The sequence below is a fragment of the Triturus cristatus genome, chromosome 6, assembly GCF_964204655.1.
Source record: "Triturus cristatus chromosome 6, aTriCri1.1, whole genome shotgun sequence".
Lineage (NCBI taxonomy): Eukaryota > Metazoa > Chordata > Amphibia > Caudata > Salamandridae > Triturus > Triturus cristatus.
Window position 1 is genome coordinate 1,403,210,231 of NC_140589.1, and position 18,201 is coordinate 1,403,228,431.

An 18,201-nucleotide genomic window follows, 5' to 3' on the forward strand; every position below is an offset into this window, starting at 1 on the left:
ACTGATGCGGAGGAGGAATTGAATTCAGCAATTCTATCCAGGGTCCTCCTGGATCAAGTTATTTGCACAAAGGCGGAAGCAGTTGAGGGTATTGCTAGCAAGGCGGCTACTAGTTATTTAATAAAAAAGGAGCAATGTCATGAACTGAGTGAGCGTGTGGGGCATACCCTGGCGGTCCGCACAAGGCAGAAGGCGGCCTCAGGTGAGGTCAAGGAGATCTCGGACGGTAAAGGGGCCACAGTAACTGACCCTGACTAGATCCGTGAGGTTTTCAGGCAGTTTTGTGCTGAGTTGTACACTGAGGACCACCCAAAGGATCCGGCAGTCATTCAAGGGTATTTCAGTAATATTTCTGCTCCTCTGCTCTCTGAGGAGGATAGGGAGGAACTCGAAGTACCTCTGATCCCTGATGAGATAGCTGTAGCATTAAACAGCCTCCTCCCAGGTAAAGCTGCAGGCCCTGACCAGATCCCCGTTGAATTCTATAACGTCTTTTATGAGGTTATCCGTCAAGATTTAGTAGATACGATACTACAGGCTCAGACTGGAAATTTTATACCAAGTTCCTGGGCAGGGGCAGATATTGTGGTAATACTGAAAAAAGGGTAAATCTCCCTTAGAACCAGGGTCTTATTACTCTCAAGAATTCAGATGCGAAATTCTTTTCTAAGACAATGGCCTTAAGACTTTGCAGAATATAGGGGATTTGGTTAGTCCAACTCAACATGGGTTCATCCCAGGGAGGGGCACAACACAGCATGTCCGTAAAGTCATCACCCTCTTTGACGCAATGGAAGTTTCAGGAGACCCTATGGCAGTTATTCTGCTGAATGCAGAAATAGCATTCAATAGGGTCTCCTGGAACTATCTTTGGATGGTTTTGAGGTGGGTGGGCATCGGTGAAGGATTTATCAGAGTAGTTCAGGCTCTTTATAGTGCTCCAACAGCCCGACTTAGAATTAATAGAGGTTATACCGCGTCCCTTCAGATTAAGCGTGGGACTCGCCAAGGGTGCCCATGCTCGCCACTCTTATTCGCACTATATATCGACCCATTGGTCCGTAAGCTCGAGGCAAACGATAAGATTCTCCCAGTAAAAGCCCAAGGTCAAGACTTTAAAACTCTAGCATACGCAGACGACGTTGCTATAGTGACCCCTTTACCCACTAGTGCCATCGTAGAGGTTGAATTAGAAGCTCAGATATTTGGTCAGGCTTCAGGCTATGCGCTAAATGGGCCTAAGACCCAGATAATTAAGAATAAGGGCGCAGTCTGTAATGATGTTCGAGTAGTTGACTCCGCCGTATATTTAGGTATTGGTATTTCGGCAGATCTGGATAAAATCGTTGACAGGAATATTGAACCTATAATATCCAAAGCTAAAAAGGACCTTGACAGAATGCACAATCTCCAACTGTCTTTAATTGGACGCTCCAACGTGGTTAAGATGATTATCTTGCCCAAGTTCCTCTATTTATTTAGGGCAATACCTTTGATATTTGAGGCTAAATGGTTTTTGGCGCTGGAGCACCTAATAGATTTATCTGGGCGCATGGTAAAACCAGGAGGGCTCTCCGCTTTATGACTCGCGGTTCCTGATTTTAAGATGTATTATTGGGCAGCAGCCCTCCAGTACATGCGTGGCTTACTAGGCGGGGAAGCGACAGACCCAAAGGTTAAGTCAGGGTCTATTGATATGTACGCTACACTCATTGGTGAGGAGGCGGAGAATTGTTTTCTTAAATACACTGATCCTAGCTACTACAAAAGAACCAGATTTAACACGCTGATTGCTGCCTACAAAATTTGGGGGTCCTTCTGCAAAAAATATGGGCTTGGTAGGTTCAACGCATTTACCTGCTTGGTTAGGAATCCATCCCTGCCAGGGGAAATTTTGGGAGATTCTGTCATGGCTGAATGGGGTAGGCAGGGAATCCAGAAATGGGGTGACTTGATGGGGATTAACGTATTTCTTCAATTTGTGGAGATACAGGCTGTTTATGGCACTGATAAAAGGAGCTTTTTTAAATATCTACAAGTTCGGAGTTTCTTCGCTAATAAACGTGGAGGTCCCGCTGGGTTTAGTGGAAATAAGATTCTGGATGTCATCGAGGGCGGTGAAGACTGCACTATCCGCAGGTTCTATTTAGAGCTTCCTGCAACTAAGGGTGATGATTTGGGAAAATAAGGCAGCAAGTGGGCGGGGAAACTTGGGATAGATCCTAGATGCTTCCAAGATTCACTTGAATTGGGACGGACCATGCTGTGCTCTGCTAGGCTTCAGGCTCAGCAATATAAGACAATTTATTCCTTGTACTATACACCTGCAAGGATAGCTCAGTGGGGGGGGGGGAGGGGGCTGTAGGTATTAGCTGTCCCCGGTGTGATAGCTTGGAGGCAGATATAATTCATATTTTCGCTACCTGCCCTCAGCTGCAGCCACTACATAAAGCTATCGAAGCCTTTCTGGATAGGTCCTTAGGAATCAAAATTTCTTTTACTTCGACTTGGATTATTCTTGGGGTAAGCGGCAACCCCGGGCATTACCCATCACAGCACTTCTTATTTATGGCCATGTCGGTTTTGCGAATGTGTATAGCAACTGAGTGGTTAGATAAAGTGCCTCCAACTATGCAACAGTGGCTTGCTAGGCTGCTCTCGGTGTATAATCTTGAAAAAGGGATTTATGCGAGGAAGGGAAAGAAGGGGAGAATTCTTTGGAAGCGTATCTGGGAGCCTATTTCAAGGTGGAAGGAAAATCTGTAATGTTTTGTTATTCCTTTTCTCTTACTTTTGGTGCTATGGTAGTAACCTTTATGATTTGTATGTATATCTCAGATGTGTGTTTTTCTTTTTCCCCCATGTATAAAAAAAGTGGATTCTTGCTGTGCTATAACATGAAAATCCAATACAAATATAAAAAAAAAAAAAATAGAAATAACATCCAAAATGGAATTGTATTGACCTGTCGAACATATAAAAATTGAATCTTTGAACCTTATTTGATTCCTTTGACAAATCATATGAGAGTTACTAGCATGTAAAATTAATACTTAAGTGATAAACTTACTCTTGCAGTTTTACCTTGACTTTCTCAAGTGGGTTGGGAGATAAGCCAGTAGGTAGATGATGGAAGGGTTATGAATATAGCAATTGCTGAACCTACAAGATATAGAAACCTCTTCAGTGGGAGGAACACTCTCGAGACTGTCCGCGCCCCTGACACAGAGCCCCAAAAGCAAATTGGCATGACCAGTGTGAAGATTCCTAGACTTTGGATCTTATTAACAGATAGAAACTAGCCACAAAACGGGGAGGGTAGGATGCTTTGTGAGGAATCTGTGGCTACACAGAGTCTCTACCAGAAAGAGCGTTACTGAAGGAAAGAAACTAGTTCTTCTGAAAAAGACTTCAGGCCGCAGATTTCACATCTTTTGAAAAGATAGCAAAGCAGTACCTATTTGGAGGTGAGTCTTTGGATAGACTCCAACCAGAGAGTCCTGCGGGACAGAACGCCCTCTCTTCAAACCTGTCTGTCCAGACAATAGTGCTTAGTAGAGATATGGAGAGACACCCAGACAGACGCTTGGCGAATGTGTAGAACAGAGACCTCGTGTGCGAACGTAGAGTTAGTAGCTTTGGCCTTAGTAGATCCCATGGAAGATGGTTCTCTCATGCACAGCCTTGCCCTTTTTTGCTCCAGAGAACCACACAAAGAGCTCATTGTCCACAGGTGGTCTTAGGTATAATCTATTTTGATGGAAAAGCTCAGCACTCCCTCAGGGTTCAAGCAATGGAGTCTATCATCCTGCTTAGTGCGAGAAGGCTTAGGAAAGAATTCCAGAAAGGTGATGGTTTGACTAACGTGAACGGTTATCATACTTTAGGCAAGAAAGATGCCCATGTTCGCAATGCTAGCTTGCCTGAGACAAAGCTGGTGTACTATGAATTGACACTAAGCTTGAAGCTCACTCACAGGCCGAGCCGATGTTATAGCAACAATGAACATCGGATGGAGTGCACATCAGAAAAGTGAGGATCAACTTAAGTTTCCACTGTGGTATGACCAAGGGAGAGGGAGGAAACAAATTTAACCCTTTCAAAAATTGCAAAACTGGTGAATAAAAAATATTAGGGCTGATTTGGCCACCACAAAAAGGCTGAAAGGAATCTTTTAACTGTGCCCAGAGTAAGGCCTTGCAAGGCTAGGGACAAACAAAACATCAGCTAATTTGACCTTGAGGGGGTCTATCTGCCGAGCACCACACCAAGACAAATATTTGTCCCAACGACAGGCATATACAATTTTTATTGAGGGACTCGTGGCTGCCGAAATAACATCAAACACCTCCAGAGGAAGGTTGAAGTTGTTTAGCTCTCGCAGCTCAATCTCCAAGCATGAAGGTGGAGATTGTGAAGGCCCGCGAGCAGAACCCTGCCCGGCTGCTGCAACAGTAAAGACTTCTGGAGGGGCAGCCTCATCGAAAGACAGATGTTCAAGCCATGGCTACCATAATCTGTGTGTCCAATCCAGAGACACTAGGGTGACTTGGACCGGATCTGTCCTGATCTTCTTGAAAACTTGGGTCAGGAGTGGAACCGGCGGAAAGGCATACAGGAGTCCTGAGTTCCACTTGAGGCGGAACGTGTCTCTGAGACAGACGCACAGAAGTGCTGACATCGCTTGCTTCAGCGACAGGGAATAAATAGAGCCAAGCTTCCTCCGATTCACAGAAGAGACCTCGTGCCACCTTGTGTCTGTAACTGACACTCATGATCCACTAGGCACCGACAGCTGAGCTCCTCCACCCTGGCATTCAATGATCCTGACAGGTAGTTCCTCACCTGATAATTGCTAGGTGGTCCAGCCATTTCAAGAGACGTAAGACTTCCGGCACAGAGTCGGTCACCCCACCCTGTTTGTTGTAGTAGCACATGGCGGTATTGTTATCTGTAAGCACCTGCACCAGCCACCACTTGATGGATCAAAAGAAGGCTTTCAACGCCAAGCAAATGAACCTCCGCTCCAGAAGGCGGAAATGGAGCTTAGACTCCACCGGAGAACAGCTCCCTCTGATCTCCACCTCTAATGGCCACCCAAACCCAGCAGCAACACATCAATCAGTACTGTCAACTCTGGGTGGGGCAAATGAGAGGTCTGCTGGAGACCCAATGATGGTCCCGTAACCACCATACTGCAAATCTCTAGCAGTCTCCTCCGAAATCTAAACATGGTCAGTGAAGTCGCCTTCATGTTGAGCCCACTGAGACTTCAAACCACTGAAGAGCTTCCATATTTCCCCTGGCATGCTCGACTAGCAGGATGGAGGAGGCCGTTAATTCCAGCATCCTCAGAGTCAACCTCAATGAAATTAAGGACTGATGCTCAAAGATTGGGAGCATAGTGTGAATGTCCTGGACTGTCATTCTCACAGGAAAGGCACGAAACCAAACCGTGTCCAGAATGGCTCAGCTGAAGGTGGCATCTTAGGAGTCAGCTGTGATATCAGCACATTGAAAGTGAAACCCAAAGATGACAGGAGGTTTGCCTTAGTCTGGAGGTGGTTAGGACTACCTGAGGCACGGACACCTTCAACAGCCAGTCGTTGAGGTGGGGAATGATTAGAACCCCAGACCTCTGAAGATGCACTGCTACCACACCATCACTTTCGAAAATACCAGAGTAGCACTGGTGAGACCAAAGGGAAGAATAGCAAACTGAAAATGCTCCTATCCCACCACAAACCGCAGGTAGCGCCAATGGGCCTGCAGCACAGATCTAGAAATAGGGATCCTGCAGGTCCAACCCCACCATCCGGTCTCAGGGCAGCCAAGACCTGGCCAAACGTGAGCATTTTGAATTGTTCCTTCCGGAGGAAGGCATTGAGAGGGTGCAGATCTAAAATAGGGCAAGGGCCCCAGCAAGTTGCAGGAATAACAATGATATCCTACTACTGGTACAAACAACCTCACGATATCCCTTTCGCACAAAAAGGATTGCGCTTCCTGCCGAAAAGTGTAAAGAGGATCCTCTGTCAGTAGTTGTGGAGGTGGTGGATGATGTAGCGGGTGCAGGAAGGAAGTGCAGAACACTGCCCTTCAGAACAATTTGCAGGAACCACCTATCTGATGTTATGGCCTGCCGACCCGGCAAAAATCTTTGGGTCCTGCCTCCCAATGCATAATTGTGCTCTACTAAGGGCATGCTAAAGGAATTTGGCAGGTTGGGCTGTGGGGGGCAGTGGACTGAGCAGCCCACTGTTCTTGGCCGCAGAGGTGGTGGGCACCACGACCTCAACCGTGAAACTGCTGGGTGCCTTGTGGTTGGCAGTATGGGATATTTCTGCCAGTCACCAAAGGAGCGATATGGTTGATGCAGCTGGCAGAGAGGGGCAGATAAGCCTAGGGAGCATGCCGTGGACCTGCACTCTTTGAACTGCTCAAGAGCCGTCTCTGCCTTGTCCTCACACAGACGAGTTTAGTCATGTCTATTAGGGATGACTCAACATCGCCTGAGAAACCAGTGGACCACAGCCAAGTGTGGCAGCAAACCGTGACATTAGTGTCAATGGCTCGCTTGATGGAATCTGTGGTGTCCAAGTGACAACATATTGTGAACTTGGTCACATCACTTCCTTCCTGTATGAACTGAGCAAGGATCAGTCACAGATAGTCTGAGACACCTAGAAGTAATTGAGCCACTGAGTATCAAAGGGTGTGAGAATAGCATTACAGCAGGCAGCTGGCATTTTCTGATTGAAGCGCCAAGCCAGTGGATGAGAAAACTCTCTTCCCAACAATTTCCACCCTTTTCAACTCCCTTTGGGAGGGAGTCGTTGGAAATGCGTTAGTTTTGCTTGCAGATGCCTGCACCACCAAGCTTTCAGGCGAGGGGTTCAGGGATAAAAATACAGCATCACCTGAGGCACGGCAGTGGCATTGTGTAATTTGGTGGTTGACCATGGTTAGAGCAAGTTTTGGTCCATGTCCTCCACAAAGTATCTGTAAGGGCCTTGTAAAATGGTAAGATGGGTGCAGTACATGCATGTCCTGGCAGACGAACCTCTGTGAGCAAACTGGTCTTGACCTCCAGGGTGGGGAGCTGGAGGTCAAGGACTTTTGCGGCCCTAAACATAACCATAGCATAGGAAGCACTCTCCTCAGTGGCAGGGCCAGGAGTGAGAGGACACCAGACTCAGGGTAGGTATCAAGGCTACTAGCCTCCTACAGGTCGAAATACCATTTCTCTTCATGATAAGGTTGACCAATCTCATCACCTGCATCATAATCATTATTCAAATCTGTGCCAAACAGGGAATGCAGGGTGTGGGTTTGTCATTGTGCAGGCAAATTAAGTGGGAGGAATGGAGCCTCAACGGAGGCCAGGCACGACTTCAACTCGGGTCAGACCAGTGCCAACTCAACATCAAAGAGAACAATTAAGGCCTCGCCCTCTGGTGTTCACAGACTCTGCATCAGCGGCAATGTACCAGGCAGCAGCTTGGACTTCTGCGTTTGAAGTGGAGTTTAGAGCGGAGCCAGAGGCACCCTTGTTATGGGCTCAAATGATGCAGCTGCTGCTGAGAGTGAACCCGCCAGCATTAATTCAAGTGAAAAATCTCCTGGCTCCATGAGGCACACTGGTGTGCCAGAAGGAGCCATTTGGGATCCGAAGAGCCGGACCATGGCCTGTGGCTCTTCGATATGCTTAGGAGTGGCGGATAGTTTTAGAAACTCAGGTTGTGCCAGAAAATGTCGCAGGATCGGTTCCGAAGTCGAACGACTTCAGGAGAGAGATTGAGTTGGTGCAGCCCCCGCGCATAATAAGAGAATTGAGAGTGGTGGGAAGGGGCAGAGTCCTGCGTAGCTTTCTTGAGTTTTTGCTTTGACTTACCTGAAGATTTGGATCAGAAGACTGACCCCTCCCTTTAACGACTCCAACAACGTTTGGATCTCAAACGGGGCTTAACATTTTAAATGGACCGGAAAAGTCTTGGAGCCTTTCGGTACTTGGAGATGTAGAGTTTCAGCATGGGTTCTCATATGTTCTTTAGTTTCATCAACACACAGACACTGCAGGCCTTAGAGTCGTGACTCGACCCCAGGCACCACAGGCAAAGCTGGAGAGGATCTGTCACACATCTGCTGGTGACAATCTTTACTGGGCTAAAAACTCTTGTTTTGGGAGGTGACTTCTCTCGCATAAGGTAAAAAAAAAAACTGTATCAAGGTAAGGGTCTCCTGAGAGATGAGCTGTAGCTTCAGATCAGTGTCAAGAGGCATGGAAAGAAAGATGCTGACATAAGCACCAAGGAGTGAGTCCTTTATAGGTTTTGCATGTCATTTTCGGAGCGGAATAGCATCAGACCGGAGCCGCACAGCACTACTTACTGGCATGCAGAGGAACTGCTTAAAAGTTTCTAGATCAAGTTTGATGCCTGAGGAATATTCAAAAGGTGAGAAATCTACAGACAAAGACTTCTACCAGAATGAACCGTCTAATCAGTTGACCATGAAGGATGAGACCGCAGAGCATGCCCCCCCCAACGCCCCTAAGTGGGGGAAGAATACTGCTGATGTTTCTTATTTCAAAACTATAGGAAGAAATGAGAGCAGGACAGTTATTTGAAGAGAAGAGTTGACCATGTTATGTTATGTTAATAAAATTTATAGAGCGCAACGGTTACCATAAGGTGTCCTGACGCTATGAATTGCCTGGCCGGAAGAGGAAGAAATCATCGAGTAAAAAGCGAAGTCTTCAAACCCTTCCTGAACAAGAGAAGACTGGAAGCATTCCTCAGGAAGAAAGGCAGATCGTTCCAAGCCAAGGAGGCACAAGCCGTAAAGCTCCTGCCGCCCCAGCTGGCCTTTTTAACAAAGGGTGTCAGGAATTTTTTCTCACTGGAGGACCGAAGGGTCATACTAGGAACATACCATCTGAATCTGTCCTGCAGATATTGTGGACCAAACCCATTGAGGGCCTTAAAAACTGTACAAAGGGCCTTGAAGCATACTCTCTGCTTCACAGGAAGCCAGTGTAGCCTAATCAGTTCTTTTTTTGCCGAAACAAATTTCGGAATACCTGATAACAGCCTAGCCGCCGCATTTTGAGCCATCTGTAACCTGTTGACCAGATGTATACGGGCATTCAAAAGAACGCCATTACAGTAGTCCAATCTTGACATAACAAGCACCGTGACCACCGTCCTGAAATTCCCCTCGGAAAGGTAAGGTTTAATTTTCCTTAAAATACGTAACCACATAAAGCAGGCGGAAACCACAGAGCTTATATGATCGCAAAAGGTCAATTTACAGTCTACAGTTACGCCCAAGTTTTTTGCTTTCAACGAGGGTGGGGGGCAGCTGCCCAATTCTGCCGGCCAACAGTCAGGGGTCCAGACGCTGGGGTTATTTCCAAAAACAATCTCGGTTTTGGACGAGTTTAGTTTTAAAGAGTTTGAGGCCATTCATCCAGCTATCTCCTTCATGCAATCATGAAAGCGCACTCCCGTTTCTTCTTCCTTGCCATCCTTAAATGATGACACTATTTGAGTGTCATCCACGTATGAGGTTAGCTGAAAGCCATGAGATTTTATATGACCTGCCAGCGGAATCATATAAATGTTAAAAAGGGTGGGGCTCAGTGAGAATCCGTGAGGGACCCCACAAGGAGGAGTCAGATTTATGGTTATCCAAATTAACAGTCTGGGATCGGTCAGAGAGAAAGGAATGTAGCAGTTTCCAAGCCACCCCTTGTACCCCCACGTCCGACAAACGGTCCATCAAAACCACATGGTGGACCATGTCGAAGGCTGCCGATAGATCCAACAAGATCATCACAGCCTTCCCACCACCGTCCAAAGCCTCCCTAACTTCATTCAAGAGCTTAATTAGAGCCAGTTCAGTATTATGTTCGGCTCTAAAACCGAATTGCGTTGAATCCAGTATATGATTAGTTTGAAGATAGGTGCTAAGCTGGCTGTTCATCGCCTTCTCAATGATTTTCGCAGGCATTGGAAGCCATGAGATCAGCCTGTAACTGCCGGGATCTGTAGGGTCCTGAGTGGGCTTTTTCAATAAAGGGAGAATAGAAGCAGTTTTCCAAACCTTCGGAAAGTGCCCCGCGATCAAGATGTCATTGATCAAAGGATGTAAAACAGCCCCTATCAACTCCGAAACCGTTTACACAATCGGGACCGGGCAAGGATCTGTGGGGGTGCCAGAACTGAGAGAATTAAAAAAATTAAGAGTTTCTGCGCTATCTAAAGGGAGAAACTGATCGAAGGTCGGTCCAGTATAAAGATCTGACTTACTCTTACTGTAGGAGGGGGTTCCAGTTCCATTCTGACCTGAGGAGAAGGAGGAGTATATACCCTCCACCTTCTGATGAAACCAGGTTGCCAATTTATTACACAAACCTGGGCTACTGATAATCTTCGGTGTGTTGGGTACCGCTAATTTTTTCACTGTTTTAAATAGTTATTTTGCGTTGGATCTTGCTTGGAGGATTTCACGAGCATAGAAATCCTTTTTCGATTTCAGCAATAAGTCTTTATAGCATTTAAGACTCTGTTTATAGATTTCTTTGTCCGAGTTTTTGTATTCCTTCCTCCAAACCAGTTAGAGTTTTTTACATGACAGCTTCTGAGTTTTATGTTTATCCGAATACCAGGGGGCAGAGGGTTTGGCACGCCTGGGAGCCCACCTTTTTACAGGAACTAATTTTCTACAGGCTTTGTCTAGCCAGTCTGAGTACCCCTGCACAGCTTTATCAATATCCGACGGGAGTGGAAGGAAAGAACTCTTAAGTTCATCTTCAAACCGGGCCACATCTAAGTCCTTCCAGGATCTTGTTTGCAACGTCTTAGACGGCACAGGACTAGATTAAAAAACTTCAGAGTCAAACAACTCAAAGATAAAAGCCCTGTGATCCGACTAAGCCAGGGAAACAACCTCATATCCAGAGAGATCGGGGTTATTAGAATAAATCCCGTCCAGGGAATGCCCCTTAAGATGCGTGGGACCTTCCACCTGTTGTTTCAGATCCCCGGTCTTCATTATTTTATCAAGGTTGAGTGTATCTGAGTCCCTGAGGTCCTCCAGAAAGAAATTAAAATCCCCCAGAACCACAAATTAATCTGCGCACATACCTTCTTCAAGGAGGGTGCCTATTGTCTTGTATGATTTGTCCTGGTGTGCACTCTGTTAGTGATTTGATGGAACTGTGCCCATATTGTATATCTTGCATAAATTCAATAGAAAGAGTTTAAAAAAAAAAAGGGAAGTATTGGCTGCAGGATGAAAAATGGGGTTCAGTGAGTCCTGGTAAATGACTGCGAGGCCCCCACCCCTCCTCGAGGGTCTATTCAGAGTGTAACAAACAAATCCTGGGGGAGTGGCCTTTACCAGATCCGGACCGGAAGTTGAGTCGGCCCACGATTCTGTGATAAAACCCACTTTAATGTCATGTTCCTCTAAAAATACCGCACATTCTGTGGCGTGTTTAACAAGAGACCTGGCATTTATGAGTACACATTTAATTGTACCTTGCTTGGCCTTATGAATTCCTTTCTCTGGTTTAATAACATGCCCCCTAGGCATCTGCTCACAAATGATAGTCAATTGGACGCCACATTTCAGTCATTCTCCCACATTGAGTCTACCACCCGACCCACAAGCATACCTTGGACAGCGTGACGAACCACCTCCCAATTTAAGTATTAGGAGTTCGATTTTTTAGTAACTAAGGCAGGCTGAAGTCGGATGAGCAGGGGAACCGGCCCCGGGCACGGACCGAGCGTGGACGGGCGCAGACGGGCTTGCCTTAGGCGCGCCAGAGGCGCGTCCGCGCCAGCGTGCATGTTAAGTAGCCTTCCCCAGACAACTAGTCCGCTAACCCAGGGCCTTCAAGATGGCCGGCCGCTCCCAGTAACAGTGCAAATATGCAAAAAATTAGCAGCAAACTTCAATGAGCCCCCCAAAATGACGAGCACCTTAGCAGCAGGAAGAAATCAAAAGTAAATTTAAAAACAGGCGTAACGAGGACAAATTTAAAATCACCAAGGAGTTCACAGCGCAGCTAGTGACCGGTCGGGCTTTCAACACAGCTCCTACCCGGCCAAGCAATGCAGGCGCGTCCGCACCAGCGTGCGTGTTAAGTAGCCTTCTCCGGACAACTAGTCCGCTAACCCAGGACCTTCAAGATGGCCGCCCGCTCCCAGGAATAGTGCAAATACGCAAAAAATTAGCAGCAAATTTCAATAAACAGCAGATCAAGTCAATGACTACATTGAGAAGGACAACCTGAAGAGCGTCAAAACTTTGAGCATCTACCAGCAACCCCTGTCCATTGTGGTGCTCAAACCACTGCTTGCCCATCCATTCACCGACGCTCAGCAGAAATTCCTGAAGGGTGGAAGCTTCAGAAGGACTATCAACCAATCTTAATAGCAACAGAGTGTCATCAGCACAGCTGCTGATAGGTAATTGCCATAAGACTGTAGTGATTAAACTAAGTGATAGATGAGCACAATGATCTGAACTCCCGTTAGCATGATCAAGAACCTACTATGATGATTGAATAACTTCACTTTGAAGTGCCTCCTCTCAATCCACCTGCTGACCAACGAAGAGGATCATCCATCTGGAATCTTATGGAAAAAGGATTGCAAAGTTTTAAAAGTCTGGAAGATCTTTGCCAGAGGTAAATGAGATAGCGCTGTTATCACATAGAAGGCACTCTGTGATTAAACTGTGGCTTTACCCATCTGTACTATGAAAGAAACTCATTTTGTTAAGGTTTGAAAACTTTCTTCCCATCAAAGAGCAGGTTAATAACTTTCGTAGCGATGTGGGTTCATATGTGAGAATCTTTTTTATGATCATGGCTGCTATGCCGACAAAGTCCTTGATCGGTTTTTGTTCAGTCACCACTTTGTGCAGGATGAGTGTGAACTAATACTCCTTCTGGGCATAGGCTGAGACCAAATAATTGTATTGAATCACTTATTGTCAAAGATGGCGGCACAACTGATCATCATGGTGTGGTATTCAATTGCCCGACAGACCCGCCCCAAATCTAACATCTTTTTCTTATGTGCCTCCAGACATTTGCCCATCTTTTTTCCCCAAAAATGTAATTGTTTTATTAGTATATTGGAAAAACATCAGCCATTTTTATTATGAAAGATCTCAATTGATAGCACTAATAAATGTTTAGTCATTTTGTAAATCCTTCGTCCCCCAATACAACCATGCATCATTCGAGAACCCTGTGCATCCCCTCTCTCTTTGATGTTACTTAACTATTCCCAGTTCTCTGCTCCTTGACACCGTAGAACTCTGGAAAAGGCACCTGCCCTTTTACTTAACCCTTCAAGGAAGCTACCATGCCAACAAGAGAATGAGCTGATGGATTCACAGACACAAAAAGTGGACTGATTAGGGGCTCCTTTCAGTACTTGTTGTCCAATGACTGGAATGTAATTTTAAAAAAAGGGTCCTCCATATCTCTTCCGTGTGTTGGAGTACTGGAGATTCTACCACCAAGGTGGTTTCCAAGGTGAAAAATTACCTCATTGTCTGGCAAAGGGGTCTCAAAGGTCAGCGCTTCCTGGGCTATGGACATGACTGGTAAATTCTTTCACTCAATTACCCAATGGTGCTGCCTGAACCAAAGTTGGACTAGGTAGCTGGATCAAAACCTACGGGGCCTGCAGTATCAATGGAACTTGTACCTTTGACTAGTCCTATAAACCTTGGGAGATGACTGGGGTGCACTAAGATGTGAAGGAGCTGCGTGGACGTGAGGTTGGTGGGCCATGAGGCGGTTTTCCTGCCTTCAACATCGCACTTCGAGCATCCAGAAAGTAGTCAGAGTAGAGTATTGACAAGAGCATTGAGCCACAACCTTATCCAAGGAAAGCTTGTGAAAGTTTGTCAATGCCTGGCTCAGTTGTTCATCAAAATGGTCTGCTGAACCTCATGTTTAGCTAGAGAGCAAGGCCCCAGGCCTAGCTCTCTGTGCTGCTGCACAGCCCTGCTTCCGCCTCATTGTTCCGAGTGCTTTTCCTGCGTTTGTCTTATTTTTTTTTAAACTGTTTTCTCCATTTCCCCCCGTTTTCTGAGTGCTTTTCCTGCTTTTGCCTCGTATTTTACCGCTTTCTCCTTCCTTTCCCACGTTTTTCTTAGTGCTTTCACCTGCTTTTGCCTTGTTTTCACTGCCTTCGCCTTCCTTTCCCCTGTTTTTCTGAGTGCTTTCTCCTGCTTTTGCCTCGGTTTTTCGCTGCTTTCTCCACGAAGCAGCTAGCATCGCCGGCTTCTTGAGACCCACATGGGTGATTTGCTGTGCTTTATAAATCCTGATTGAATGGTGTGTGGGCTATGGAGTCAACAATCCCATTGGTGGGGAATGAGGAAGAAGGACCACCGAGGAACACTATTTTATGGGAAGTGAGCCATGAAGATATGGTGTTTCAGTACCAGGAAGGACTACAGAAAGAACTATGACTGTGCTCGTAATATCCGTGTCAACCTTGAATCCTCCTGGAAGTTGTATATGTGATGGTGTCATTTACTCCATGGTGTTATGCGATCTGTCAACAGGACTACAGTGGTTGGGCGTTTGGAGAGCACAGCAATACAGGGGGATGGTGCCTTGAAGCATTTCCTATTCCAAAGAGACTGATGGGGTGGCGGGACCTTAGGAGAAGATTCCCTTCTGCACTACTATTTATGCAGACTTTTGCATATGACTAACTTGACTGCACTCTCTCTCTCTCTCAACTGCCAACTGCACAGCATTGAACTGAACCTCAAAGTTGGAAGAGGAGACAGAAGATAGCCCTAACCTGCCCAGGCAGGGATTGTGACAAGGACACTCAAAGCAGGAGCTGGTCTTGATGACCTGGACAAGTCACTGGTGCAGACAGATTTGGTCCCTTTACCGGGACACTGAAAGGAAGGCTAGCTCAATCTCCCACTAAAATGGGCCTAGAGTCCTATCTTTAAAAATCTTTAAATCGTAAACTCACGCCCAGAAGAAGTGACAGACTCAACCACACAGTGGGTTGGGACCGCCCCGCCCAGATGAGCAGCAGTGCTACACTCAACAGTGAAACATAGTGTCCAGATCAGGTGAGGGTTAGATTAGTAGAAAACAGTGTTCTTCCCTATATAACATGACGATAGGATAGGTGTTGCAACAAGTAGTCAGGGATCAGGGAAATAGTCTTGCGACCCAGTACTTTCTCAAATACTAATACTGTTTTATAGGGCCTGTGAGGGAGACGTCTGCAAGAAGGCTGGAGGAGCCTGGGGAATAGTTTTGGGGGATGGAAGGAGGGAAAGGGTGCCTTGTTACCTCATCAGACTGCTGGAAGGGTGCTTGATACAGCTTTTATTTACCTTGAGACTCTTCTTTGGGATGAGGAGTCAAATATTTCCATACAGCTCACTGCATCCTTACTCTGCATGCAACCCAGGTTTTTCCATAGGGACTTTAAACTAATGGTAGCACACAAGCCCAGAGTATAGTCGAGTCTTACACTGTGTATGGCTAGTCGCACAACCTGCATAGTTTAAGGTGGGAGAATTCCGCAGGCCTTAGAAGTGACTTTTTAATATTACAAAATGGTGGCAACAAGTTGCACTTCATCAGCTCCCATTTACTATTTTATCAGACTCCGGAGACAGCATCTATTAAAGTGGTGTTTTTAAAATCGAATTTGCTCCTAGATATGGGAGACTATTCACTTTCCTGCTTTTAGAGAGAATGGTTAATACCGGTACTAGCATAATACGAAATTAATAAATGCCATAATTTGGCTCGATTACTTTTAGCTTCCTCTGATCCAAAATGGCCTGTGCTTTGGACAATTATTATTTTGGACACAAGTGACAAATGATACCCTAATACATTTTCCTTTTTCTGGAATGAAACATTTACTTGAAAGGTGAGTTACAGAAGGGGATGTAAGTTTTAAGGTTTTATCAACTGTATATCTCATTATTCATTGCTATATTTTTTTACTAACTTATTTACATATTAAGGCAAAATAATCAAAGTTTAACTGAAAACATACTACACATTAGAGGACTGATCAGATTCATCGCAGTTCAGGCAAAGACAAACTCATAATTAGACAAGTCAGGGAATATGCAATGGCAAGAAGAGAATGCACAAGCAATTCCAAGCAACTGTGTTAATTTATTAAACATGGATCTACCTTTAGCAATGGCATCATAATCACCGAAATCAGTGTAGGTTTTACATACAAATATGCAAAAGTGCATACAATTTTAGAAAGAGGCACTCAACAGATTCTGTGTACACTGGAGCATGAAATAATTTTCTGATGCGTCTTACCTGCAGCGTCATCCAAGTCTATAAGTTTGGGCATTAAACTCTCAGGCAATTTTTCAGGTAAATCATAGCCATTTTTTCTAGCAACTACTAAGTGAAAGGCTGCACAAAATTCATCCAGCGTCAATGCACCATCCTTGTCAAAATCAGAAAGTTCCCTAAAAAAATAAAACAAACAAAAAAAGACGCTAAAATTGTCAATACGGGGAAAGAGTTATTTAAAAATACGTAGACAAAACCTGTAAATAACTTGCGATCAAAGTTAAAAACTACATTTCCAATGAGCATAGCCCACTGTTAACAATATAATGTTAATATAAGAATTGACAACTGCAACAATTCTTTGTTTTTTTAAATAAGGAAATGTTTTTGATGTTTGACTGTTTTTGGCACACAGATGCTATAAATTCACCAGCAGTGCCTCTGGGGGTATTAGTTAGCAACTGTGCAAAGTCTTAAAAATTGCCAGATAATGAAGTACTGGTCCACGTCAAACTTTAGAAGGCAGTGGTCTATCTTGATGATCATTTGGTCCATAAATGGATCTCATCAAGAGCATCAACATTCTCCTTCTTGAAACCCTATGCTTGAGAAAGAAAAGGACATTAAAACAACAGTACTTAGGGATATAACTAAAGCAAGAACTCTATCCAAATTCTATCAGAAAAAGCCTCCCGCCGCCGCCTTAATCTTCATTAAGTTGAAATGTTTACTTTTCCAATGACACACTTTCACCTGTCAACAGAGTAGGCTCTTGATAAAGTCCTTTTGTATGAGTAGTATAATTGGCAGAGCACGTATTTTGAAATGCAATTTAATGTATTTTCTTATATCTGATATCGATCATCAAAGGAACAATGCACCATAAATAGTGATTCTGCCATAGTTTGTTCCTTGCAATATTGATTGTACGGACTACATTCCCAAAGGAAAACCCACACAACATATTTGGTAGTGCCAGACTACAGACATTCAGGGAAACCTTTAAATGGTAAGCGTTCTGGGATTTATGTTTGCTCATTTGAGAACTTCAACAACATGTTGAACAACTTTGTTACAAAAATTAAAATAATCCCATATTTTTTCAGATTGCAATGAGATATTGATGCAGAGTTTGTCTCAGTAAATGCCCTGAATGTGCCGAACAAACTATGATATAGTTTGTATGGTTGCATAGAGGTTTGTGTTCTTCAACAACTTAACCTAATGTCAAGTTTTTAAAAAAATGGTCTGGCACAGAGGTGCTCAAACACCCCAGCAGTGAAAACGTTAATAAGCGTTTTTGTTATGCTATAGAAGGAAACATGTGCCCAATCCTGTGAAAGAATTAGTTCTAGTAGAAATTATACGGTTCTGAGAGTGGCAAGCTTCTATGATGCAAACACAAGGAGATGATGGATGGAGTGCTGAAACTTTTCAGACACTCACCCCGTCACAGATCTGGGTTTAATCCATCATCATTCTGTAGCTGTCGACACCGTGAATCACACAGTGTTTGTGCGGCGACTACGGGAGGTGGGAATTGCTGACTCGGCTCTGGCCCTTTTCTCCTCCTTTTTGCAGGATAGGAAACAGAGTTTGAAGTGGTACGGCTTAGAATCGGAGAGTTTCAATCTGCCCAGTGGTGTTCCGCAGGGGTCAGCTCTGTCCCCGACGTTGTTTAACGTCTATGTGAAACCACTAGCAACACTTGTTAGGAAACATGATTTCACGTTTGTGTCGTATGCCGACGACTCTCAATTGGTGATATCCCTGTCAGATAGGTTTGAGACTACAGCTGCCAGTTTCCACTCCTGCCTAAAGGACCTCATGGAGTGGATGAGCCTGAGCTTTTTGAA

General features: G+C 45.0%; 1 protein-coding gene across 20 annotated transcripts in view; it reads right to left on the reverse strand.

The window, feature by feature from the left end:
- Positions 1-18,201, reverse strand: part of REPS1 (RALBP1 associated Eps domain containing 1) — an 894,243-nt gene that overhangs the window by 505,688 nt on the left and 370,354 nt on the right. For all 20 annotated transcript variants that reach the window (XM_085612456.1, XM_085612466.1, XM_085612457.1 and 17 more), the window contains one exon: positions 16,367-16,521. In XM_085612456.1, coding sequence (XP_085468582.1) covers positions 16,367-16,521 — 155 coding nt within the window. The remainder of the gene's footprint in view (positions 1-16,366; positions 16,522-18,201) is intronic.